General features: G+C 40.3%; 2 protein-coding genes and 1 long non-coding RNA gene across 6 annotated transcripts in view; 2 read left to right on the forward strand and 1 right to left on the reverse strand.

Moving 5' to 3' along the window:
• Window positions 1-2384, forward strand: part of STRN3 (striatin 3) — a 105895-nt gene extending 103511 nt beyond the window's left edge. For all 4 annotated transcript variants that reach the window (XM_047797138.1, XM_047797141.1, XM_047797140.1 and 1 more), the window contains 2 exons: window positions 561-647; window positions 728-2384. In XM_047797138.1, the coding sequence (XP_047653094.1) occupies window positions 561-647; window positions 728-897 (257 nt within the window). In that variant the 3' untranslated portion in view covers window positions 898-2384. The remainder of the gene's footprint in view (window positions 1-560; window positions 648-727) is intronic.
• A 3385-nt stretch (window positions 2385-5769) lies between these two features.
• On the reverse strand, window positions 5770-18564 carry COCH (cochlin). The gene is made up of 12 exons (XM_047797144.1): window positions 18403-18564; window positions 18061-18117; window positions 17922-17972; window positions 15655-15811; window positions 14414-14547; window positions 13839-13901; window positions 12200-12244; window positions 11958-12105; window positions 10755-10858; window positions 9827-10053; window positions 9140-9656; window positions 5770-6288 (listed from the first exon to the last, which is right to left on the reverse strand). The coding sequence occupies exons 2-12, from the start codon at window positions 18092-18094 to the stop codon at window positions 6113-6115; spliced, it is 1656 nt and encodes a 551-aa protein (XP_047653100.1). The 5' UTR covers window positions 18095-18117; window positions 18403-18564; the 3' UTR covers window positions 5770-6112.
• On the forward strand, window positions 10029-17649 carry LOC125136375 (uncharacterized). Its single transcript, XR_007137168.1, has 3 exons — window positions 10029-10455; window positions 16822-16953; window positions 17394-17649. It is a non-coding gene; the product is annotated as an uncharacterized LOC125136375 (long non-coding RNA).
• Window positions 18565-25089: the final 6525 nt, after the last annotated feature.

Raw genomic sequence — 25089 nt, forward strand, 5'->3', positions numbered from 1 at the left:
GGAAGGGAAGAAATGGGGTGTGACTTTTAACGGGTATAGGGTATCCATTTGCCAAGATGAAAGTGTTTTGGACTAAATCATGGTTGATGGTTACACATCATTGAATGTTCTAAAAGCCTGAATCATACCCTCTTAAAATGTTTGGTGAAATCTGTTACATGTATTTTATTTTATTTCTTTCTGTCTGTCTGTCTTTTTAGGGCCACACCCACAGTATATGGAAGTTCCAGGGTAGGAGTCAAATTGGAGCTACAGCTGAAGGCTTACATCACAGCCACAGTAAAGCCAGATTTGAGCATCATCTGCAACCTACACCGCAGCTCACGGCAATGCCAGATCCTTAGCCCACTGAGGGAGGCCAGGGATTGAACTCACATCTTCATGGATACTAGTTGGGTTCGTTACCACTGAGTTGTGACAGGAGCTCCCATTATGCATGTTTTACCACAATAAAAAATATTTGCTATGGTGATTATTTTTATGTTTATGTTGTATTATGGTTTCTGATTTCTCAAGTTAGAAACTATTTGAAAACTTAATCTTTGTTATATTTTATTTAGGTAAAATGATCCATTCTATGGTAGCTCATTTGGATGCTGTTACAAGTCTAGCAGTAGATCCTAATGGAATCTATTTGATGTCTGGAAGTAAGTCTGAACTTCTGTACTCTCCACAAGTTTTTATGTAATAGAATTTTTACTCAGTAATATTATTTATTCTTTTACAGGCCATGACTGTTCTATTAGATTGTGGAATCTGGACAGCAAGACATGTGTGCAAGAAATAACAGCACATAGGAAGAAATTAGATGAATCAATTTATGATGTTGCTTTCCATCCATCAAAAGCATATATTGCTAGTGCAGGGGCTGATGCCCTTGCCAAAGTATTTGTGTGAATCAACAAAAACTGGCATCACAACAACAGATTTGCTTGGACACAGAGGGTCTACATCACTGCCATTAAAACTTACTGATAAATGACACTACATGTGATCTGCCTGGTGAAGGCTATTTGGGGCAGGCATAAATTGGTGGAAATCACATCTTAATGTCAGGCTCATTAATTTAATTGTAATTACTGTATTTCGTGGGACAAAAAAAGGACTCCATTATTTGTGGCCTGTACTGGATATGAACTGAGAGTGTCTGTCTTTTAGGTATCTTTAAGCCAGTGTGGAGTCTGACCTTACAAAAAGACTTTTATTTTGGACTCTGTGTGCTGCCTTAGGGTTAGGAATGTGGTGCTCTTGTTGGGGGGAAGTGAGCTCCAAGAGTAGCTTTTTTTTCATCTCTTAGTGATCTTCTGTTTATCAGTTGAATGCCACAGATTCCCTTTTAAACTTATTTTGCTTTACAAAAAGAAAAAAAGAAAATTTAACTTAAAATATTTTAGCATTAGTTGCACAAAATGTTTGGATAAAATTCTAGTTTTTATAAGTCTTTTTATATATTTAGCCTGTCACAACAGTGCTCAAGATTGTATTGAGGTTTTTCTGCATTATACAACCCTAAAACACAGAGATCTCACTGACCCGCTGCCGTGTAACCACACTCTTTCTTTCTTTTGCCTAATACAGCTCAGCTAAGTCCTTCCATAAAGATGCTAAATCACCTTCATCATCACATAATTGTCTTCATAAACCAAGGACTATTAAGTGTATTAAAATGAAACGGTGGGGTTTAGTACTCCAAATGAACTCTTAAAAAAGAAGAAAAAAAACTAATCTCGGCATCCTATCACTATGTGATATTTTGTACATCTTACTGTATTTACAAGTTTATTTATCAAGGATTATCCATCTTGCTAATAGCCTATTATTTATTTCACTTTTTGTTGGTCTTTATATCCTTTTATTAATGTGCTAAAGGAACCTGTATATCTATTTTGGAACTCTTTGAATAGTCTAAAATAGACTAAAAATGGAGTATTTTATAGTTTAAGTTACAAACCAAGGTGATTCCCCCCTCCCCAGATACATATCTTGTTTTACCATGATTCCAAACAAAACTATCTTGTTTTAAAATATTTGGAGTAAAATTTTATTTGCATTACAAATAGGATACAAAATAGTTGAATCAGGATACAGAAATCTGCTGTGTTTGGACTAGTTATCCCTGTTTTATTTTTTCAGATGTGCTTAATTTTATGGTGTAACTAAAGATTTTGTTTGTGTAATGCATGATTAAGACAATAAAGTATTTTTTCTAGTCTTCCAAAAAACTTTTCTGATCAGTTTGCGAGTTTTGATGAGTTTTGTAAGGTTTTTGTTTTACAAACTATGAATCAGCAAATTTTTAAGATTGTACCACATAGCGAACGTACAGCTGTTGAAAAATAATGTATATAAAAGGCATATAATAAATATTAAATTGTGTACCTGGATGTTACTGTTGGCTACATTATTTTGTGCTGAATAATAAAGTGCAATACTTTACTCTCCATCACTAAACTAGGAAATGGAGATGATTTCTCAGTGAGTCCTTCATTTTTATGCTGTCTTTTAAACTTTGTACTGCTTACTGATGTCCAAATAAGGTTAGAATAGTTATCACTATTTAAGAATGCCTTTCTAAGTATTTCAGCACATTTGGGGATTAAAAAAAATAGTCTCTTCAATTAAGTTAGATAATTCAAAATAACTGAAAAAGCAGAGATACAGTTTTAAATCACTTCCTTAAGATATCCTATTAGTTTGTTAAATCTGAATTTCACTTAATAGTGTTGTCTTTACTATCTAGCTGTGTCTCTTTCCACAGAATAGTTCATCTGAGAATAAAGTGCTTTATTTATTAATTAAAAGTTATCCTGGAGTTCCCGTTGTGGCTTGGGGAGTTAAGAATCTGACATAGCGTTTGTGACGATGCTGCTGGTTCGATTCCCGGCCCCACTCAATGGGTTAAGAATCCTGCATTGCTGTGGCTGTGGTGTAGGCAGGCGGACAGCTGCAGCTCCAATTGGACCCCTAGCCTGGGAACTTCCATATGCCACAGGTATGGACCTAAAAAAGGAAAAATAAAAGTTATCCTTATAAATTAATTATTAATACCTTTTCTTTGAAGGGGCTTGTAATGAAATTAGAAATTAACATTAGAAAACTTATGTGGCAAAATTCTATTTGCCTACTGCAAAAAAAAAATTATTTTATGTACAGTGAGAAATTTTGTCACCTGCCAAAAAAATCTAAGGGGACATTTTAGTCATTGCTAGTGAAACACCAAAATGTTTCAGAAATTTTCTTAAAATATTGGGTTTTTTTGTTTGTTTTTTTTTTGTTTGTTTGTTTCTAGACTGAAGATTCAGCTTAAATTTGAAGGAGCACTTTTCTCTCCTTCCTTTTTTTTTTCTTTTTTAACTTAAAAAGAACTTTCCAAAGCTAGTATTGTTCTGGCAGCTGTTCTAAACCAATGCATTACTGTTTAACGAAATGCAATTATTCATCATGGCAGTGCATACACATTCACCTTTTTTGGAATACATTAAAACTGAAATGAATAAAAATAGTACATGTATTTTTCTCTTACCTACTTTGGTTGTATTTTTCTTTACAATATTAAATATTTGGAAGAGACTAAAAGGATACAAAAAGTCATTTGTGTGCTTCTATTTGTGACATGGGAAATTTTGTAGACTCATTTGACTATTAAATGGCACTTTATAAAGGTTAAGAATATTTTGAGTTCCCATTGTGGCTCAGCAGAAACAAACCCAACTAGTATCCATGAGAACACAGGTTCAATCCTTGGCACTGCTCAGTGGGTTAAGCACTGTTGCCCTGAGCTGTGGTGTAGGTTGCATACGCAGCTCAGATCTGGCATTGCTGTGGCTGTGGCATACACTAGCAGCTACAGCTCCTATTAGACCCCTAGCCTAGGAACTTGATACGCTGCTGGTACAGCCCTAAAAAGGACCCCCCCAAAAAAAATTTTTTTAATTTACAGACTTTAATCGTTAACATCAATATTTAATCATTCTACCTTTTTCATATGTTATTCATGTGCTCTTCTCATATTTCAAAGTAAGTTATTTACTGAAAACCAGTATCTCATCTAATCCATTAAAAACGGTCGATTGGCTGCATAATTGACATTTAGCATGCTTATAAAAGTTGATTTTATCTTTTTTTCTTTTTTGGCCACTCTGCGACATAAGGGATTCCCAGGCCAGGAATCAGATCCAAGCCACAGTTGCATTTATGCCACAGCTGCAGGAATGCCAGATCCTTAACCCACTGTGCCAGGCCAGGGATCAAACCAGTGTCCTGGCACTGCAGAGACACCACCAATCCCATTGGCACCACAGCAGGAACTCCTGTATCTTTTAAAAAATCCTTTCACTTTATTTAGTTGTTAATTGTTTATCTTAATTATATTTATTTCTAAAAATAATTGATAGTAACAATATATAATGTGTTCATTTCTGCTCTTTAAGTCAATAATACCTTCCATAGTTACGTCAAAATTTGCTTTTGCTTTTATAAAAAATTTTAAAGGCACGCATTTTTAAGAGGACTAAGGCCGAGTTTTCATTTATTTAATATTTTTAAGGAGTGGTACTCCCAGCTGAAATTTGTCTATTTATTGGAGAAAAATTCTTGTTACATGAATTAGTCATATTTGCACCTTCATAAAGGGGAGGGGTGGTGGTCAGGGGAGTCACTGACTTCCCATACTCTGTTTTGTCAAGTTTTTATGTAGTGTCAAAGGCAATTTCAGTTCTGCCCCTCTGATAAATAGTTCTTTTGCTTCTCTTATGCAAGATATAAAATCATTACCTCAAAAATACTTACTAGAGTGTAAATGATATTCCAACCGGTTAACACCTTTTCCAGGTCAACTGGTTTTAAACCATTTCAGATAGGATTAGTGTATGTGTTAAGGGAGATAAGAGTGTACAGGTGGATGAAGGAAAGGAGCGGTCCCATCTTCAGAAAAGATAGGACAGAATGACAGAGCACCTCTACCTGAGGGGAGGGTTCTTGGTGAGGTAATGATGTTACATTAAGGGAGTTTTTGAGCACTTTTCTTAGGACCCAACTTCACAAGCATGTTTAAAACTTATATTGGTACAAAACAGTTTTGCTGAACCAAGTTATCAAAAGCATTTCTACTGTTTAACCTGGTACTGGCTGTGTGTAAGGCCTAGAATAGGCATTCAATAAGTAATTGAAAGAAAAAAGTTTTATTGCATAATTTTAAGAAAAAAATTCAGATTGGTCTTTCCACATGAAGTTAATGTAGAGATTTTACCATGTTCTAGGGAGAGACACTTGGAATAATGACACCTTAGAATAATAGTCATTAGCAGTTTTATTGCTTAAGTAGTCAAAGTACAATATTCTTTCCTGCAGTTCTGCTATTTGAAAGATGTGTCTTTCTTTAAAGCTAAATGTTTGTAAGTGGTAAACACTTATCAACTTAACTTTTTTTCAATACATGGATGACTTTTAGAGTGGAAGCCAAATATATCAATACACGTATAAAATTAAGGATATAAATAGAAAAATACCAGGTAATCCAGCTATCTCATTTGGTGTGATATTGTAAGTTACTATGAAAATATACTACAAAAAAGGCTTGATACCTAAATCCCTTCCACTTCATCTGTAATTGTAACTTTTTAGTTTATTAGGCAACATCTATATTGTTGATTAAAGACATTTACTTGAGTCAAAATGTATTTGAACTAAGTTAAAGAGCTGTTTTCTACTTGTTTCTCTCTTATTTCCCTTATATATATATATAGTATAGAATTAGAGAAGGGATGTTGATTATGGTCTAAATATCAGGCTCTTTTATTAAGCTATAGAATTTGCATATGTATACATTTAATATGCATGTTAAAATAGAACTCTTAAAGTTTTAATCTATGATATCTTCTTAGTTTCTAAGGGTCGTGATGAAGTCTCAGCAGAGTGTTTTGAACAGCTGAGTCTAAATTGTCATTAGAAGGTAGCTTCAAATGAATGCTTATTTGCTTACATTTTGGGCATCTTTAATGTAATATTTTGTATCCAATCTTAGTATGCTGTATAGTATTTCAGTATTTCTGGAATACAACTTATACATTATATCCCCTTGCACTTTTTCTTTCAGTTGTGAAAACTGTCACCATTATTGCTGAGATTCTAAGAAATCTCTACAGATGCCTCTGATGACATCGGAAACAATTGGTTCTAATCCTGTGAACTCTCTTGTGAAGAAAGCATGCGACTCCTTCGGTTTAGAGGCCATGTCTTTCAGGTCATCCAGAGGTGCCCAAGCCACACCAACAGAGAAGATGGTGATACCTACAATGGAAGTATTAAGTAAATGAAAACCAAGTTTCGGCTTATGTATATATATATAAATTACATATATATTTTTTCATACATTAGCACATTGTTGCAGACAAAACTGTCTTGTGATGCCTGAAGAACTAAATTCCCTGTATCAAATAGGTAGATTTTGACAATCATTGTGATAAGAGTGGCTCAACCGTTTGGCCAAAATCAGAAGTTTTGCCGTAAGTATATTTTACCACTTTAACAGATAAGTCATACCGTTGCCGAAAGAAAAAAATTATCCAATAAAGTTCAATATCCATTCATGATAGTCCATAGTAGGCTAGAAGTAGAAGGGAACTTCCTTAACCTGATAATAATAACCTAAAAACAAACAAGAACAAACCCTATAGCAAACATACTTAGTGAAATGATGAAAACTTCCCCTCCAAATATGGCATGAGAAAGGACTGCCTGTTACCATCTCCGTTAATTATTACGCTGGAGTCATAGCCAGTATAATAGACTGAGAAACGATGACATAAAAGGATATATAAATGGTCAAAGTTTTCTCAGGCTGTTGCACTGTCTGGGGAATGGGGACCAGTCCTCTATGAATGATAACTTCCATTTTAGTCTTTGTTAACATTGGCAAACTGGCCAACAGTCAGTAATTATCAGTCTTTAATCCCTAAGCAAAAGTCTTATAATTAAAAACAGCCAAAGAGAAATGTCTATGAAGCTGGATTGACTTAGTTCACTTACACTGAAGTATCCATCTGCATTCCTTGAGCTACTAGAAGGCATCTACTCCAACTATATATTTTTTCAAATTTTAGTCGAAATCATAGTTGAATTAGTTGAAATCAAAGTATAGTTGATTTACAGTGTTGTACCAATTTCATTTCTGCTGTACAGCAAAGATTATATATATATATATATATGATATTCTTTTCTCATTATCTTCCATCATATTCTATCCATCTGCTAAACCATTACTTCTACAATTGGGATTGAGGTGACTGAGCTAATGTAATGATTACCTAATCAAAATGAACAGTTGGGTTGTATAGACCACCATCTATCTTTGGATGAAATATTTCAGAGTTTCTGAAATAGTTATTCCTTGCCTATCCAAAGCTTCTCCTTCTAGTGGTATACAGTGCCCAGAGTTGCCAAGAAGTTATAACTAAACATAAATTATCAATGCAGCAGATTTAGATGATATAAAAGCTATTTGAAACAATTTCTGATTTATCAACACCAGCCAGTCCTCTCCTCTGCTTGGCAATAAGTCCAAAAATTTCTCCTCTTAATTTTCTCACTTTTAATACTGCATCCAAGCTCAGATTGTATGGCTCAGGGCCAAAATGTAATTACAGTTAAAATAAACAGCTGTGACCTAGCCCCAAATGTCTATCCTTTTTTCAGGCTTTAGTTAACTTTCACTTCACTAACACTAAAGGATAACTTTCATGAAGTAGTGTGGCCCAACCTCCTGAAGTTCAATTAATCACATAAGGAAAATATGGTTGAACTTATTTATTTAGTTCACTTTACTTAGCCTGAATCCAATCCTGTTAACCATAAATTCAGTAAGCTACACTTTTAAGGAATATGATAGCAAACAGGTCTTCAACATAGTTGCTGAAGAATACATTAAGCCAGATGTATAAAAATAAGCCAATGTACAGTTTGAGTTACATTTATCCATTCTCTGTCCTACTTAATAAAAAAAGTATTCCATCTCTAAAAGTACATAAATGCATTAGCAAAGGTACTAATAAATGTAAGAAAGGAAAGGACATTAGGGATTAAATAGGGAAGAGGAAGTACTGAAGAATATAGAAAAATGAAAGGCTGGCTGTTTATTATCCCCTCTGAAGTTAGCATTTTTGTTTTTGAAATATTGCTGGACTCCTAATCACTCAGTTTTATTCCAGGAAGGGGAACCTTAGTTTTTTGTTGACCTGTCTGATCTCAGTAACACACATGCTGATGTCTTTAGGAACTAGTGGCGTTTGCAAAAGTAATATTAAGGTAAGGGGTAAGAGAAAGAAAACCTTGGAGTTCCATTGAGGCTCAGTGAGTTAAGAACCCAACATAGTGTCTGTAAGGATATGGGTTCAATCCCTGGCCTTGCTCAGAGGTTCGGGATCCCATGTTGGCCACAAGCTGCAGCACAGGTCACAAATGCTGTCAGGATCTGGTGCTGCTGTGGCTGTGGGGTAGGCCCCAGCTGTAGCTCCGATTCAACCCCTAGCCTGGGAACCTCCATATGCCACAAGTGTGGCTGGAAAAAGGAAAAGAAAAGAAAGCCTTTTTATATATACCCTTTTATAACAGTGTCTCATTATGTCAAAGGAAAAGAAAGACACTAAAAAGGAAATCTAAATGGAATAGGATTAAGGTCTTTATTGGTGATCTTAGAAAACTCATGCCAGAATGAAAACTACTTTTAAAAAGTCAAGATGAATTATCAAATAGGTTCATATTAAGTTATGATTAAATTGTGACTTTGGGGATATATATTCCAAGTTGAGCCAAACATGAACACTTCCTTGACACATGACATGGTTCTCATAACCAAAAATACAGTGATTAATAGGAGTATGGATTCAGCCAGACTGGCCTAGGTTTTAATACTGGCCTTACCACTTACTAGATGTATGGTTTTGCGGAAGTTTATTTCCTTACCTGTAGAATGAGATTAGTAGGGCTGCTTTGACAAGTAAATCAGTCAATAATGGGTAAAGCTCTTAGAGCAATGACTGCCACTCCGCGGTATTTACGCCATTGACATAAAATTTATATTTACTCCTAAAATTCACTGAACCCCTCCTCAGTTCCCTCCCCAGACTAAAGACAAGGATCTTACCTGCATCATGTGCAGCAGCAGCAGGCCCTCGAACATCATCGTAGGACTGACCATCTGTGACAATCACCAGGAAGTTCTTGTTGGGGCTTTCCCTCACGGGACCAAACACATTTCTAACAGTAAAGGAGATGGCATCACCAGTAGCTGTCCCACCACTCATATAACGGATGTTCCTGATAACAGCTAGGACATTCTCTTTAGTGCTATAGTCAGTGAAACTGAATTCTGTGCGCTGATCATAGGTAAACTGTACGGCAGCTATCTTGGCACCAATGTCTGAGATTTCAAAAGTCTTAGCTATGTTGGAAACAAATTCAAGCATGAGACGGAAATTACTGTCTCCAACACTACTGGAGCCATCAATTAGAAAAGCAATGTTCACTGAGTTGTAACAGGTCTTGCTGCACATCATTTGTTCGTGAGTGCAGAGCTTCTGTACCAGAGGCTTTACATATTTTGTGGTGCCAAACCAGTTGGGCATGTGGTATGAGAAGAAGCCATTATTCCGACAGACAGCCTAATGAGGGAGACACATAAAAGACACCCAGATGAATCAAAGTTGTCAACGTTATGAAAACATTAAATCTTGAATGTTCAAGTTTGTCCAGATATGGGCCAATCAGCCCTACACCATGAGGTCCAAAATTGAATCACTGCCGTAATAGAAGACACCTCTCTCCTCCTTACCTTGTCAACAAATGCAACATCCTGAACCATCCCCAGTTCCTCGGGGATGGGCTTAGCCACAGAAACTATAAATACATTGACACCAAACTCTCTGGCCACAATGCCTGCTTCCTCAATGTCATCAGAAGGCCAGCCATCAATAAATACCACCACCACTTTGGGAATCCCTTTTCTCACTCCAGTCTCTGCTGTGAAGAATTTCTGGGCAGTATGCTTCAAGGCTTTTCCTAGGTTTGAAAAAGAAGCAAACTGGAACAGCACCACAGCCCAAATGACATTTCTATTTCCCTGTACCAACTCGATGCCTCTGGGTTTAAGAATTTAACTTACATAGAATTCAGTTCTTTAACAGATGCATCGTATGGGAAAGTTTAATTACCCATCAGGCCTATTTTTTGTCTTTACAACCCTCATTCCTCCCCCCACCACCTCCCAGAAGCCTCACATTTCCTTCTCTTTACATCAGTCACCAGTCAGAAACAGAAAACTGACTCCCACTTCTGATCTTGTGCTCTCTATCTAGGCCCTTAATGACTGATTGGTATCTCTAAGGACTCAGAACAACAAGTCTCCCTTTGGAAATTCTAAAGTCCTACTCTAGTTCATTCTGCCACATCTGCATTCATTAGGTGAGTCTGTTGATCTTTGCTTTTAAACATTCTAAACATATACTTCTCTGAAGTGACATCTCCCCTATCCAATATGAAGATCATAAGTCACAATGTTTCATATTGTTTAAAAATAAGCAACTACCAATAAACCCTTTGGTACATTTTCCATTATAAATCAAATATCTCAGATGATCAAGTGCAGATCTAAACAAGATCAGTGCCAGGAGGAAGAGTTTCACATCTGCTTACATAAAATAGCATAATACTATCTTACATAACCCTCTCTGTGTTACATCTCAGGGCAAAAGTCTACTTACCTGTATTGGAATTACCCCCTCTGAAACCTACTTCCTTTATGGCAAACAAAACATCTTTGGCTGATGTAAAGTTTTTCAAGTAAAATTCTATTTTGGGATGTTCACTAAGGAAAAAAAAAGAAAAAATATTATCCATCAAGAATTGGAAAGGTAAAACAAGCAGGCAACATTATATAAGTCTTTAAATTGGCCAATGCCTAAGTCTGTTTCTTAAGCACACAGCTTACAGCCAACTAAGGTATTGCATTCTTACTTGAATTTTCAGGGATATTTCAGAAATGTAACAAAAGCAATTGCTACCTTGAGGGTTTATTCTAGGCAATATGCTATATACATACATGTATATTATACCAAGTGTATAATCTCAATTCATCATAATTCTACAGGGTAGAAATTATTATCCCTATTATTTATATAAATGAAGAAACAGAAGCCCAGAACATTTAGGTAATTTGCTCAACAGAACATAACCACATTTTTTTTTTTTTTTGGTCTCTTTGCCATTTCTTGGGCTGCTCCCGCGGCATATGGAGGTTCCCAGGCTAGGGGTTGAATCGGAGCTGTAGCCACCAGCCTATGCCAGAGCCACAGCAACGCAGGATCCAAGCCGCGTCTGCAACCTACACCACAGCTCACGGCAACGCCGGATCCTTAACCCACTGAGCAAGGGCAGGGATCGAACCCGCAACCTCATGGTTCCTAGTCGAATTCGTTAACCACTGCGGCACGACGGGAACTCCCATAACCACATTTTAAATTCAGGTTTATCTGGCTCCTAAACTATATGAGGCATCTAAAACCAGGCTTGGCTCAAAGCACTGGGCTTAATGGAAATCTGCAGAGTTGGGTACCAGATTGTTGGAAGGTGGCTGGATACGAGGCTAGGTCTGCTCCAGTGGGGGACCTTGGAAACCCTGGATAGTCTAGGTCTATTAACCCAGGTCTCTGGTCAGAAGAGACAATGTCAGTGACGCTAAGGACAACTTTTCTTTTTTTTTGGCTGCACCTGCAGCACCTACAAATTCCCAGGCCAGGGATCAAACCCAAGCCACAGCAGTGACAACACCAAATCTTTAACCACTAAGCCACCAGGGAACTCCGAGGCCAACACTTTTAAAACAAGAAAATTTACAAGCAAACAAATTATATAGTGTTAGAATACTGAATCCTTCAAGTCTCCTCCCATTTTAACAAGATTGATACCTGGCTTGAACAAGACCCACGTGAGGTCCTTCTGTTCCAATTCCCAACATTAGAGCCACTTTGCCAACAAAATTCTTCTGTAGATTAAATCGGCGTTGCCCGATATTAAAACTTCCATCAATCAGAAATGCAATATCTGCTTTACAGTCTGTGAACAGTCAAACAAGTCTTTCCATTAGCAGTTTCAAGAGGAGGGAGAGAGAGAAAATGTTACAATCCCAAATGGATATCCGGACTCTTACCCTTATTGCCAGTTTTCTTCTCTGGTGTTTTCTTTAGTCGTTTACCTGAAACAAAAGAAGCATTTGGCATTAGCAAAAGGGAGATAGTTCCAAAGCAAGAAACCCACATGGGGAATAGCTAATGGTAAGGAATGTCATTCTTGAAAAGACTTCTTGAAAAAAATTAATTTCTTCATTATTTTCTGGACTGGGGAAGCAATGCCCCAACAAGTAAACAAGTCAGGGCTATAGTAGACCTACATATTTAATGCACCTCCAATTCAGGACTTCGAAATTCCAAACCCAGAGTTGAGGCAGGATTGGAAACTCAGATTCTCACTGGAATGTTCTTAATTTCTTTACTTTAAAATTGCCAGTCTTGGAGTTCTGGTCATGGTTCAGTGGGTTAAGAACATAATATAATGTCTGTGAGGATGTGGGTTCGATCTCTGGCCCTGCTTAGTGGGTTAAGTATCTGCAAGCTGTGGTGTAGGTTGGCAGCTGCAGCTCCGATTAAACCCCTAGCTCAGGAACTTCCACATGTTGCAGGTGAGGGCTTAAAAAAAAAAAAAATGCCAATCTTAGAAAAGGGGATCCCTGGCTACTTCTAAAATAGACACACACTAATTCCTTTTGTTCATATGACAAATCGAACCAGGAAGTTCATGGCGTTTTTACTTAAACCAGTTTTTAGGCATGGTTTATCAAGTCAAAGAGAAATGGTAGGACCTCAAGAAAATGCTTGGTAGCAGAGTTTATAACTGAAAAGAAGGATAAGGAATTTGAAATATAAAATTGAATGTTTCCCTATGTAATACACCAGTAAAGTTATTTGCTTTGTGCTTTGTTTTGGTTTGGTTTTTGGCCACACCTGCAGCATATGAAAGTTCCCAGGCCAGGGATGAATCCGAGCTGCTTCTGCAACCTGTCCACAGGTACCACAGCTGTAGCAACAGCAACGCTGGACTCTTAACTCACTGCTTAGGCTGGGGATCCAACCCTCCAATCAGCAGTGATCTGAACCACTGCAGAGACAATGAGGGATCCTTAACCCACTGTACCACAGCAGGAACTGCATTCTCTTTGTGTTTAACATCAATATTTTAAAAAACAAAATGTTTTGTGTTTAACATCAGTATTTTGGTTTTATTCATTTATTTGAAAATTGTTGCTTTTATATATTTTTTTCTTTTTTGGCCACCCTGAGGCATATGGAGTTCCTTGGCCAGGCATCAGATCTGAGCTGCAGCTGCAACCTACGCCACAGCTGTAGCAATGTGGGATCCTTAACCCACTGTGCCAGGTGGGGTACTGAACCTGTGACTCAGTGCTCCAGAGATGCCAGTGATCCCTTTTGGTCCACAACGGGAATTTCTCATCAGCATTTTTAAAAAGGAGCAGCTCCAGTTGCTACAGAAGTGAGGGTTCTATCTCTGGCCTAGTGAGCAGCAGGTTAAGGATGCGGTGTTGCTGCAGCTGCAGTGTAGGTCACAGCTGTGACTTGGATTCAATCCCTGGCCTAGGAACTTCCATATTCCATGGGTGGGGCCATAAAATAAAAAGATAGATAAATAAATAAATAGGAAGGCTTCTATCAGTAACATATATAACGTCCTAACTCTGTGCCAGGCAGCTAGGAGATAGGCTCCATATTTCATACCTGTTGCTGGACGTGCTGTGGACACTGCTTGTCCTGTGGCTTCTTGTGTACCACTTTTGCCTTCTGTTAAAATAAAGAGAAGACTATTTTTTCCTCTTCCTTCTTTACCATAAAAGCATAACGAATCTAATTTAGGGTTCTACAGGATGATAAATATAACAGAGTGATGGCAATTGCAGGAGTAAATTGCTGCATGCTAGTTTCAAAGGACCAAAATGGATTCCTACTTATTATACATTTTTAAAAGATCATGAAAAAATGAATTCACATTCATTCACTCATTTTTTGATTTAGAATTACTTGATAAATGCCAGGACATTCCGAGTGTGGGCAATTCAAGTTTCTACTGAGGTCTTTTGATAGGAAGATTATTCTTCCCCACCCCATTTACCCAAGTTTGGCTTGAGTGTTCTTAACCCTTGAGATCCCCTGACAGTAACTCAGAATTAACGCCTCTAGTCTTGACAGGTTTTTTCATCAGAGTCAAAGAGGCTGAGCTGAGAAAAGCAGAAAAGTTTTTTTGAGTTCAGGAGACAACGTTTATACAAAAGTAAGAACAATTTAATTACACCTACTTGTCACTGTGAAAGAAGCAGACCATCTGGAAAGTGTCTGCGACTGTATGCCATTGGCAACTACTGAGGAATAGTTTTCTCGACCTGGTAGGCTATAGATTCGCACAGGTCCCCCTGAATTGCTGATTACTCCCCTGAAATGCAAGAATTACAGCTGAGATTCTATCTACACTTAATCAAGGGCATCTGGACTGACTCATATTGTCATGTTACATCTATACTCTGATTAATCAAGAAAACAGTTCAGCAGGGAAGCCATCTAAGGATGCTGCCAACCTTTTCAAAAACTTGCTTACACAGGTACAAAATCTGCCCAGGGAAATGAATTTGTGCTTTCAAGCTTCTTAAGTGTTAATAAAGACACATTTACAATATCCTGTTCCCTACAGCTCATACAGCTCAGAGGATCAAAGTTAAAAAGCACCAGATAATTTTCGTAGTTTTCTAAAATATCTTAACTATATCATCTGACTTTTTTTTTTTTTTTGGTCTTTTTAGGGCCACACCTGCACCTGTGGCACGTGGAAGTTCCCAGGCTATTGCTTGAATCAGAGCTGCAGCTGCTACACTACAGCCACAGCAATTCAGGACCCGACCTGCATCTGTGACCTACACCACAGCTCACAGCACTGAGTAAGGCCAGGGATCAAACCTGCATCTACATGGATACCAGTGGGTTTGTAATGGGAGCTGAGCCACAATGGGAACTCCCTTTTTTTTTTTTTTTTTTTAAGTGTCACACGCGCCATTCTCTTGCAAGACAGCAGAGTGGTGATGAATATGACCCCTGGAGGCAGACCTGGGCTTCCAGTCCCAGCTTTGGCACTTGCTAACAATGGTGGTTTTAGGCAAGATACTTGAAAACTCTCTGAATTTAGTTTCCTTATCTGTAAAATGGGGTAAAACTGTGCTTTGTACAGCTGTAGACTTGTCATGGAAGTTAAAATAAAGGCTGTGATATAGTAAAAACTCAGTAATACATACAGTACATGATTAGGAATGTTTTAGAACCACAGGAATCTACCTATCAGGAAATAATGCAATTTGCCTTTAGTCAGAAAGCTTCCCTCATGTAGTTGGTGATTCAAGGATATCCAGGAAAACCTTAAAAATGTATCCATCTTCTATGGCCGAAATTGGCACCAAATGAAGAAAAGGCGGGAGGGGGTGTCGAGATGGCTAAAGAGGGAAAGGAAATAATTACACTTGCACTTCTCTCCCTTTGGCATGTGTGGGCTTACCTGTGGACAGCAGCACCACATACGCTTGATACAGAAGCATATACTATGTTCCCAAACACAGAGAATTCCTCCAGGAGGCAGCCCCCTGGGCAGAGGACATCTGCTTGTTCTTTCCTGATGTCCAGGCCTCTGGTAAAGCATGTGATAGGGATGGGAACTGAAGAGAAAGGAGACAATGTAATAACTGTTCTTAGGACTTTTAGGGAGAATGGTAAGGGGGATCTAGAATATGAAATTTTACTTCCTTAATCTCTACACGTCTTGATAAGAATATTAATTTACGTACCATTCCACAGCATTCCAGCTTTTAACAAGCCAAAAATCAGTTTTCTAATTTAACCTAGTCCTTAGACACTATAAAGTCTAATGGGAGAATTTGCTCAGTTCTTAACAGTTTGGAAATACATAATTAGAAATATATCAGAACTAGAAAATACCATTAGTCATTGACCATTTATTAATTCATTCTAGAAATAGAGGAATCTCAACTCTGATTACAACTGTGTACATAGTTGCCTGAGGTGAAGATATTAAATCTGAGTTGAACCTCGAAGGAACATTTTCATAGGCACATGCACAAACTTTGTCACCCTTTGCTTCTGAGGACCATTTATATCAGTTTTCTTTCAAATGTGATGCCTCAAAGTTGTATTTTAATTTAAGCAAACCAATAAAAAGATGATTCACTTTACAGAACACCATTTAGCTCACTCATTTTACAGATGAAATAATTAAAGTCATGGGATTATTTTGCCCAAGGTCATACAGCCCAAGGAAAATCTTGCAGCTCCTGCAGAACAGGAAACACTGAAGTCAGTCCCTTCAGAATGGAGCATTTTTATCTCAATTGGACCTGTTTATTTCTGCTCCAGATCTGTTCAGAGAGATATATCAGGCAGTGAATGCATTTTTAGAAAGCACTGTTAATACTCTCAAGTTTTACATAGTCAACACGACTAGTAATCATAGTTTTTATTATCAAAGATGTTAGAGACAAGCCCTTGGCAACATGTAAGAAGGTAACTTAATACAACACATTAATTCATCAATTTACTGTGAATATTAAATTGAGGATAATTTCCAGTATTTTCCAAACACTGGAAATTGTGATTATGCAAACCTTTTTGAAACAGATGTCAATAATTACATTTTTTTTCCCCAAGGTAGATTAATGCTGTCTGGTCATATTGCCCAATTGACCAGAGCCTGCCTTTAACAAGGACCGCCTTCTTAAGAGCCCTCTGTGTTGTGCTGTTCCCTGGAATGTACATGTCCATGGAAGGGAAGGCAGGATGCCAGGTATAATGCTGATTCCTTAGCTCTGAAACACTTAAGGTTGCTGGGCAAGTTAAAATCCGTACCAAGAACAGTAGCCTCATACCTGAGTTTCATACCTTTTGGCAAACAGCCTTAATCCTTCCTCCCATTTTCGGAGGCATCAGAGGGTCTCCCTTTAGCTGCCAACACGGAGTTTAGTGTGGGTGTGGGTGGTGGTGCTGCTGAATATAGCTTTGTGCAATACTTACCTTCATTTCTCCTTTCAAGGAAAATAAAGGATTGATTTTGAAAAAGTTTGCTTTTTATATTATAGAAAACACACCTAACCACACACCCATACTCGAACTTCTATATATGGAACAAAGTCTTTTTAGACTCTCTCGAACATGTAATGGGTACATAAGTACTGCCTTTTATTTTATTTTTTTTAATGCTCCTTTTTTTTTTTTTTTTTTTAATAGGGGTCATTCTTGGGAACACAGCGAGAGGGTCAAACAGGATTAGAACACCCTCTCTGTCAGAGAGGGTCAAAACCTCCCTCTCTGTCGCCTCTGACAATGTGAAGTCTTCTCCCTGACCCCAAACTCCGCGGAAACTCCTGGGGCTAGTGAGCCGCTCCGTGGAGCTCAAGAAACACAACCGGCCTTGACTTTCCGCTGCCGCTGCTTGGCTGGCTGGAGAAGAGATGGGGAGGGGGGAGGGGAAGCTCCAGGGATGTGGGTGTGGACTTGGGTGGGGGCGGCTTCCTTCTGCGCACCTTGGTAAGAATATCCCCATAGGACCCCAGGAGCCCACTAGCAAGGGAGAAATGGATAAGCTGGAGTAGATGGGCTGTAGGTATGAATGGGGTGCGCCAGGCAGCTCCAACCTTCACACCCTGCAGCTCTGGTCCCGGGTCAAGGGTCTGAGCACATTTCCCCGAGCTGACCGGCAGCCTCTCCCACCACTCGGACCGAACTCTGCTCCCCACCCGGGAACCCGCAACTCACCGGCTCCCTCGCTGCCCGCGGGCTCTGGCAGCAGTAGCAGAAGACAGACACCTGTGAAGAGAGGACAGCGCAAGGGCTGGCTCGAGCCTTCACGGTGCTTGAGGCCAGGGGAAGGGGGCGGTGAGGGGCGCGTACCCACCGAGGCAGAGAACCGGGATCCAAGCTGCAGACATGGTAGTCAAGGTGCTGCTCGGACCTGGAAAAAAAAGAGAATGCGAGGAAGGCTCCGCGGGAACGGAGAAACCACCTCAGCCGACCCTCCCGCCCGCCTCTCAGGAATCCCGCACCCCTCGGAAACCTAGGCGAGGCAGAGGAGAGGAGGCAGCTGCCCCGGAGCTCGCGCCTCTCTCAATCCAGCTGCAAATCGAGCCAAACCCAGAGTCGATGTGCAACCCCGGACCAGATGAGAGACAAAGGGGAGAAACGAATAGGCAGGCGTCAGGGACCCGAACGCCCACGCCGGACGCCCAGGGCTCTGCACCTGAGTCGGATCCGCCCGGCTTCGCCCGACTGCCGAAAGCCCGGCTCCCACCGCCGCTATCTATAAAGGCTGGGCCGCGCGCATGAGCACTGTGCGGGGGGCGCGCGGGGAGGGGGCTGGGAGCCGGTCTCCCGGGGCCGGGCGGCGGCTGTCCAGCTCCGCCCTCACCCCCCCTCCCCGCCCCGGGGTGAGGAGGCACTACCCCCGCGGTGCGGGGCTCTGCCACCTGGACGCCGCGTCTATCCCCGGGGAAAGCGTGAAGGCTGGGGACAGAGGCCCGGGGACCTCGCTAGACCGGGGGTCAGGGCTTCGGGACAAGCGTGCGACGGCAGCGGGGCGGCGCCTAGGGCCGCGCGCGGCGAGACCTGAGCTCCTGGCACCGAGCGGGAAGGCTGGACCTCGCTCCGGCAGGGAGGTTGCCCGACGTGCGGCGACCGCTCCTGGCCGCCGGAGGGAGCCGGCCTCACCTGGGCTGGGATGTGGTGGTTCCCCACGCACAATCCTCGCGGCAGAAGCTGCAGCCTTCGCCACGAACCCCGGCTCTGCCGGCGGCCGAGGGAATGCGGGTCCGCCGCTGTGCAGAGGCCTTGGGCCCCCGGAGAGCTTCCAGGTACACGCGGCCTCGGAACAAACTTCCCAACTTCGTGCTCCCGTTGAAACAATGTTCCTACTTCTAAATTCAAGCCAACCTGGGTTTGATAAACGCGTGCCCTGTGTTTGTGAGAAACTCTGTCAAAGGGTTATTCTTTGGACCTTAGAGATCCAGCTGCTGACTTGGTTTGTGCTGGAGTCGCATTTTCCCCGGCGGCTCCATTTACTGTCATGGGTAGGGCCATCCTTGGGGAGTGGCGCGGACCGTTCGTGACATTTGCCTTTTCTTCTCTAGATCAGGGAGGATTTAGGTTTGACTGCCTTTCCAAATTCCCAGACCTGGATATCTGTTGTGATTGCACAAATCTCAAATTTGGTAATGTGCGCTCCCACTCCTCTCTCATCCTGGCAACTTTTTACATGTGGAAGTGGAAGAATGAGCAGAATTCACGGGGAGTATGAGTGACAGACAAATGATGTGCACGGCAGCTGAGGAACCACCTCCAGACCCAGGAGAGGTGGCACGATATCGTTAAAAAAACAAAAAACAGTTATATTTAGTCCAAAGAATAGGGTTTTATTTAGGTCTAAAGAATAACCAGTAATTTATGATCCATAAAATCCATCCCTTTTATGTGATTTTCATGATTTTTAGTAAGTTTACAGAGTTATACAACCAGCACCACAATCCAATTTTAGAACACTTCCAACTCCCTCCAAAAGCATACCTTCTGGCTGTTGGCAGCCAGTTCCCTATCTCACCCTTACCCCAGGCAACACCAATGTACTTCCTGTCTTTAAAGATTTGCCCTTTATGGATTTTTCATGTAAATGGAATGATACAATATATGGCTTCTTTTACTGCGTATAATGTTTTTGGATTTCATTCATGTTGTAGCATGTACGAGTACTTCCTTTTTATTGCTGATTAGTATTCTCACATGTTTTATGTTATCAAACAAATATACTACCACCACTTGGAAGCCAGATGTTGTAGTGGTCTTACAACTATCCTTTCTATCTGAAATGGGTCATTATTGCACCAGGCATCTAGGGAATGTTGATTTCATTCATTTTACTATCTGAAAGTCTTTTTGAGAGAGAGACTAAATAACGCTTGTGGATTAGGAGGTTTTTGCTTCTTACTTTCATGGCTGCCTTAAAGAGTCAATCCCTCCCATGGTATAAAGAGTAACTCTTAGCAACCCAGTAATCCAGCTACCACCCCTAATATTTTACTTGGGAGAAATTTTAAGCCTTCAGGACAATTAAAGCTGTCTTTTTTGTTATTGTTTATTGAGTGTCAGTCCTCAGTCAGGTTTGGATAATCTCCTCCACTTAGACTGGGCAAATTGTCATGATGCTATATAATTAGGGGGAGAGTTCACATCCTGGAAACAGGCTACCACTCCACACTCAGCAGGCAGGTGCCCAAATGGCTAAAGTGTGCATGTTACACAGATCTCTCACCGGACACAGCCGTCCTGTGATGTAATTTCACGGAGCCAATTGGCAGAGTCATAACTATGCAGCTATTTCCATGATTGACCCTGAATCTGTGACTATTAAAAAAACAGAGGAAATACCTCATTGAGTTTCACGGATTGTTTACCCAAAGATACCTTTTAATGATTTTATTTTGAAACATTTAAGAGAGGTTAGTCTTTATTTATTTTTCTATTTTTAAAGGCCAGCCAAGAAGGGTTGGGGAGTGGGAATGAGATTTTTCGTTTTCACTTAGTTTGTACCTCATGCTTACCATAACTATACGGAGAAAATATCTGATTTTAAGAGGTAATTGCTTCTGCTGTGGAAATATCTAAAGAAGAGAGGGAAAGTCAAAGAAATCTGGGTACGTTTGACTTAAAAAACAAATTGTTAAAATTATAGTTTTGTATTCAATTGGGTAACATTTCGGGGTATTGTACTGCTAGGATGCCTGGTTTATCCTGCTTTAATTAAGCGTATTTGATATTCAAAATTTAGACTAACTCCCTGAAGAGCAATAGATTTCTAACTGGGCTGCACAATGGGATCACCTGGGGAGTTTTAAAAAGTACTGAAGCCTGAGTCCCACCCCAGAGATTCTAAAGTAATTGGTCTGGGCCAGGGCCAGGGCATTAGGGGTTAAAGCTCTCCAGGTGATTCTAATGTAGTGCCTGGGGGCATAACACTTAGGTCAGTGTTAAAGGTTAAGCTAATAATTCTAATTTTTTATTCTTCTTTATCTTTTCATTAAAATTCTACTTTTTTTTTTTGCGGGGGCGGGGGTCCTCATCCTCAGCATATGGAGGTCCCCAGGTTCCCAAGGGTCAAATCGGAGCTGTAGCTGCTGGCCTACGCCACAGCAATGCCAGATCTGAGCCATGTCTGCAACCTACACCACAGCTCACGCCAGATACTTAACCCACTGAGCGAGGCCAGGTATCAAACCCGCAACCTCATGGTTCCTGGTCAGATTCGTTTCCACTGGGCCATGATGGGAACTCCTTAAAATTCTTCTTTAAATGTGCCTATTATGTTCCCCTGATAAAATGTGGAAGCATCTTCTGGTCTTATGGTTGTTTGAAAACAATCCTTAACAGAAATGTTGAAAAAGCAAACCAAGACAGAGTGTACTGTCTGATCACATTTCCAACTTTGTGCAGAGTGGACTGGCATTGTGAAGGGAGTGGGCTGCCTCTAAAACTGATAACCTGGGTGGCATCTTCAGGCTTCAGAATGCTGCTAATAGCCCTAAAAGAGTTTTTTCAAGAGTAGCGTGGTTCACTGAGTGAATTTGGTTCATTATCTACATTGACAGCCCTAGTTTAGAGGTCTCTCTTTTCTGTTTTTATCCGAGTATGAATCTGGTGTTACCCTGATGAGTTTACATTTTTTTATTCTTGGTATTTTATTTTATTTTTTTATTTTTTTGCTTTTTAGGGCCGCACCCGCAGCATATGGAGGTTCCCAGGCTAGGGGTCAGATCGGAACTGTAGCTGCCAGACTACGCCATAGCTATAGCAACACAGGATCCGAGCCACGTCTTCGACCTACACCACAGCTCACGGCAACCCTGGATCCTTAACCCACTGAGCAAGGCCAGGGATCGAACCCACAACCTCATGGTTCCTAGTTGGATTTGTTTCCGCTATGCCACGACAGTAACTCCCTAGTTTTCACAATTCTTTTCCATTGTTCACATGTAATACAAAGCAAGTGCGTACATCTAGCCTTTCAGTTTTTAATGATTTCTAACAACAGAATAAATGTCCATAGTCTCTGAGGAGTGAACATTGAAAAACCGACTCAGAGATAGTGCTATGAGCACTAGTAATCACTTTCTTTTTCTGGGCATCAGTTTCCTTTCCTATAAAGTGAAGGGGATTAGAAATTGGAAAGGATTGGAAAGGACCTCCAACTGGCTGAATTCTGTGGCTGGGCAAATCCTCCCTGAGCATATCTAGGCTTCAAGGGCTGTGTTGTTTTCTCGGGTTTGGGAAACCTTAGGAAATACCGGCTGTGCCAGCTGGCTCCCAGCGCTCATCCTTTCTTATGCAAGGTCCTTTCTGTTCACTTCTCACTACTGCACCATGGCCTGATCATGTTTGCCAATTATTTAACGAGAAGTAGTGGAGGTCACATTGCCACTGGAATGCCACTGGGACTTTTTTCCTAAGTGAGGAAATCTGTAATGGGGAACATAAATTAGTTCTGCAAGGCCCTGTACACATCCCATGCAAGCTCCTCAAGGTCAAGGATCTTCCTCTGTTTTGTCCATCGCTGCACAGGTAGTCCCCAGTGAAAGTGTCTAGCACTTAATAGGTACTCAAGAAATATTTGTTGAATGAATGAGTCAATTCCATTCTTTCTTGTCATTTCTACTTAATATCGTTTAAAAAATTTTTTAACTGTAGAACAGTTTTAGGTTTACAGAAAAATCAGTAAGATAGTAGAGCTTCCATATATCCCACACCCAGTTTCCCCTGTTATTAGCATCTTACATTAGTATGGTACAATAAACACAATTAATGAACCAATACTGATATGTTAATATTCTCTAAAGTCCATACCATATGCAGATTTCCTTAGGGTTTTCTTTTGTGTTTTTTTTTTTCTTTTCTAGGGCCGCACCCGTGGCACATGGAAGTTCCCAGGATAGGGGGTCCAGTCAGAGCTGAAGCCGCCAGCCTACACCAGAGTCACGGCAATGCAGGATCTGAGCCACATCTGCGACCTACACCACAGCTCATGGCAACGCCGGATCCTTAACCCACTGAGCAAGGCCAGGGATCGAACCCGCAACCTCATGGTTCCCAGTTGGATTCGTTAACCACTGAGCCACGATGGGAACTCCAAGATTTCCTTAGTTTTTACCTAATGTTCTTTTTCTGCTCCAGGATTCTATCCAGGATACCATATCACATTTAGTCGGCATATTTTCGTAGACTCCTCTTGGCTGTAACACTTACTCAAAATGTCCTTATTTTGATGACCTTAACAGTTTTGAAGAGTGCTGGTCAGGTATTTGTCTGATTTTTTTTCAGTTGGGATTTGTCTGATTCTTCCCCCCCCTCCCCGAATCATTAGCCTGGGGTTATGTGTTTTGGGAGGAGGACCACAGAGATAAAGTAACACATCATATCGTATCAAGGATACATACTGTCAACCTGACCTGTTACTATTGACCTTGATCTTGGTCACCTGGATGAGGTAGTGTTTGCCTGGTTTCTCTACTGTAAAGTTACTCTTTCCCTCTCTTCCATGTTATCCTCTTTGGAAGGACATCACTATGTATAGCCCACACTTAAGTAGTGCGGAGTTATATTCAATCTCCTTGAGGGCAGAGCAGCTACATAAATTATTGGAAAATCTCCCGCAAGGGAGATTTGTCTTTACTCCCCTATATATTTCTGGGTTTTTGTTATTGTTGTGGTTGGGTTTTTTTGTTTTTGTTTTTGTTTTTATGTGTGGCACTTCCTCTTCAAAAGGCTGTAAGCTCCTTGAAGGTCAAGACTATTCCATGTCCTTCTCTATATTCCTAATAATTTGCATGATGCTTTAGATTTCAGAGTAGATGCTCAGTCACCAGTATAAAGGATGGGTCATAGCTTTCAGTCCTGGGAATTTTATGACAATTCCTTATCCTTCTTTCTCACTGCAAGATTTGGGCTAAAAAGTTGCATATTTGTTTCTCAGCAAAGGTGCAATCAAAATGCTAAAATAGTACTCCGGACACCGTATCAAACTCTTTATATATGTTCTCATAGAATCTTTGTAACGCATCTGCAAAGTAAATATCATCCTAATTTCATAAATAAAGATACTAATGCCCAGATTGATGAAAGATGTGTCCTAAGTCACACAACTAGAAAGCAGAGCCAGGAATCAAATCTGATTTTACCCACGCCCTTATCCAATAGATGATATGGTCTTTTCCTTAATAATACCCAAATAAAGCTACAAGGAGGAGTTCCTCTGTGGTGCAGCAGGTTAAGGATCCAGCATTGTCACTTTAGCAGCTCAGGTTGCTGCTGTGGTGTGGGTTTGGTCCCTGGCCTGGGAACTTGCCACATGCCACAGGTGTGGCAAAAAAAAAAAAAAAAAAAATCAAATCCACAAGGAAAGGTTTGAATAAATGCCAGAAAGTAAGGGAAATGACAAGTGCTAAAAGAATGTGAAAAAAGAAGAAATAAACCCCTCAGTGGAAGTGCCTGGTAACATCTTCCAGGTATCATGACCCTTGAGATTGGTTGTAAAATTAGTACATCCTCGAGAGGATCACACATTTGTAGGCAGTATAACAAGGTAATTAGAAGATATGATTATGTATTCCAAACATAAATACAGTAGGTTCTGCTCATATTCTTAACATTCAGATCAAATAATAATTTCTAAAATATATTTATATGGAGCAAAAGCCTAATGTGATTCAGTTACTTTTTAAGATGGATGAGCATACATGCTGATCCCAAACCCTTTTGTCCAGGGTTTGACTCTAGAAACGACTTTTTTAATATGTATACTGTGGGACTATTTTTTCTCCTCTCTGGAAGATGTGGTTGGTTTGTGGTGTGCTGGTCAAATGATGGTGACAGCTGTGGTTATTTGAAG

This window comes from Phacochoerus africanus, chromosome 9 (assembly GCF_016906955.1).
Source record: "Phacochoerus africanus isolate WHEZ1 chromosome 9, ROS_Pafr_v1, whole genome shotgun sequence".
Taxonomy (NCBI): domain Eukaryota; kingdom Metazoa; phylum Chordata; class Mammalia; order Artiodactyla; family Suidae; genus Phacochoerus; species Phacochoerus africanus.

Excerpts from the sequence above, each read along its gene's own strand:
- COCH (XM_047797144.1), bottom strand. The coding sequence starts at position 18,094 with ATGTCTGCAGCTTGGATCCCGGTTCTCTGCCTCG. Across the intron at positions 17,973-18,060 it reads GATCCCGGTTCTCTGCCTCG|GTGTCTGTCTTCTGCTACTG; the intron begins GTGGGTACGCGC and ends CTCTCTTCACAG. Across the intron at positions 10,054-10,754 it reads AGGGGGTAATTCCAATACAG|GAAAAGCCTTGAAGCATACT; the intron begins GTAAGTAGACTT and ends TTTCAAACCTAG.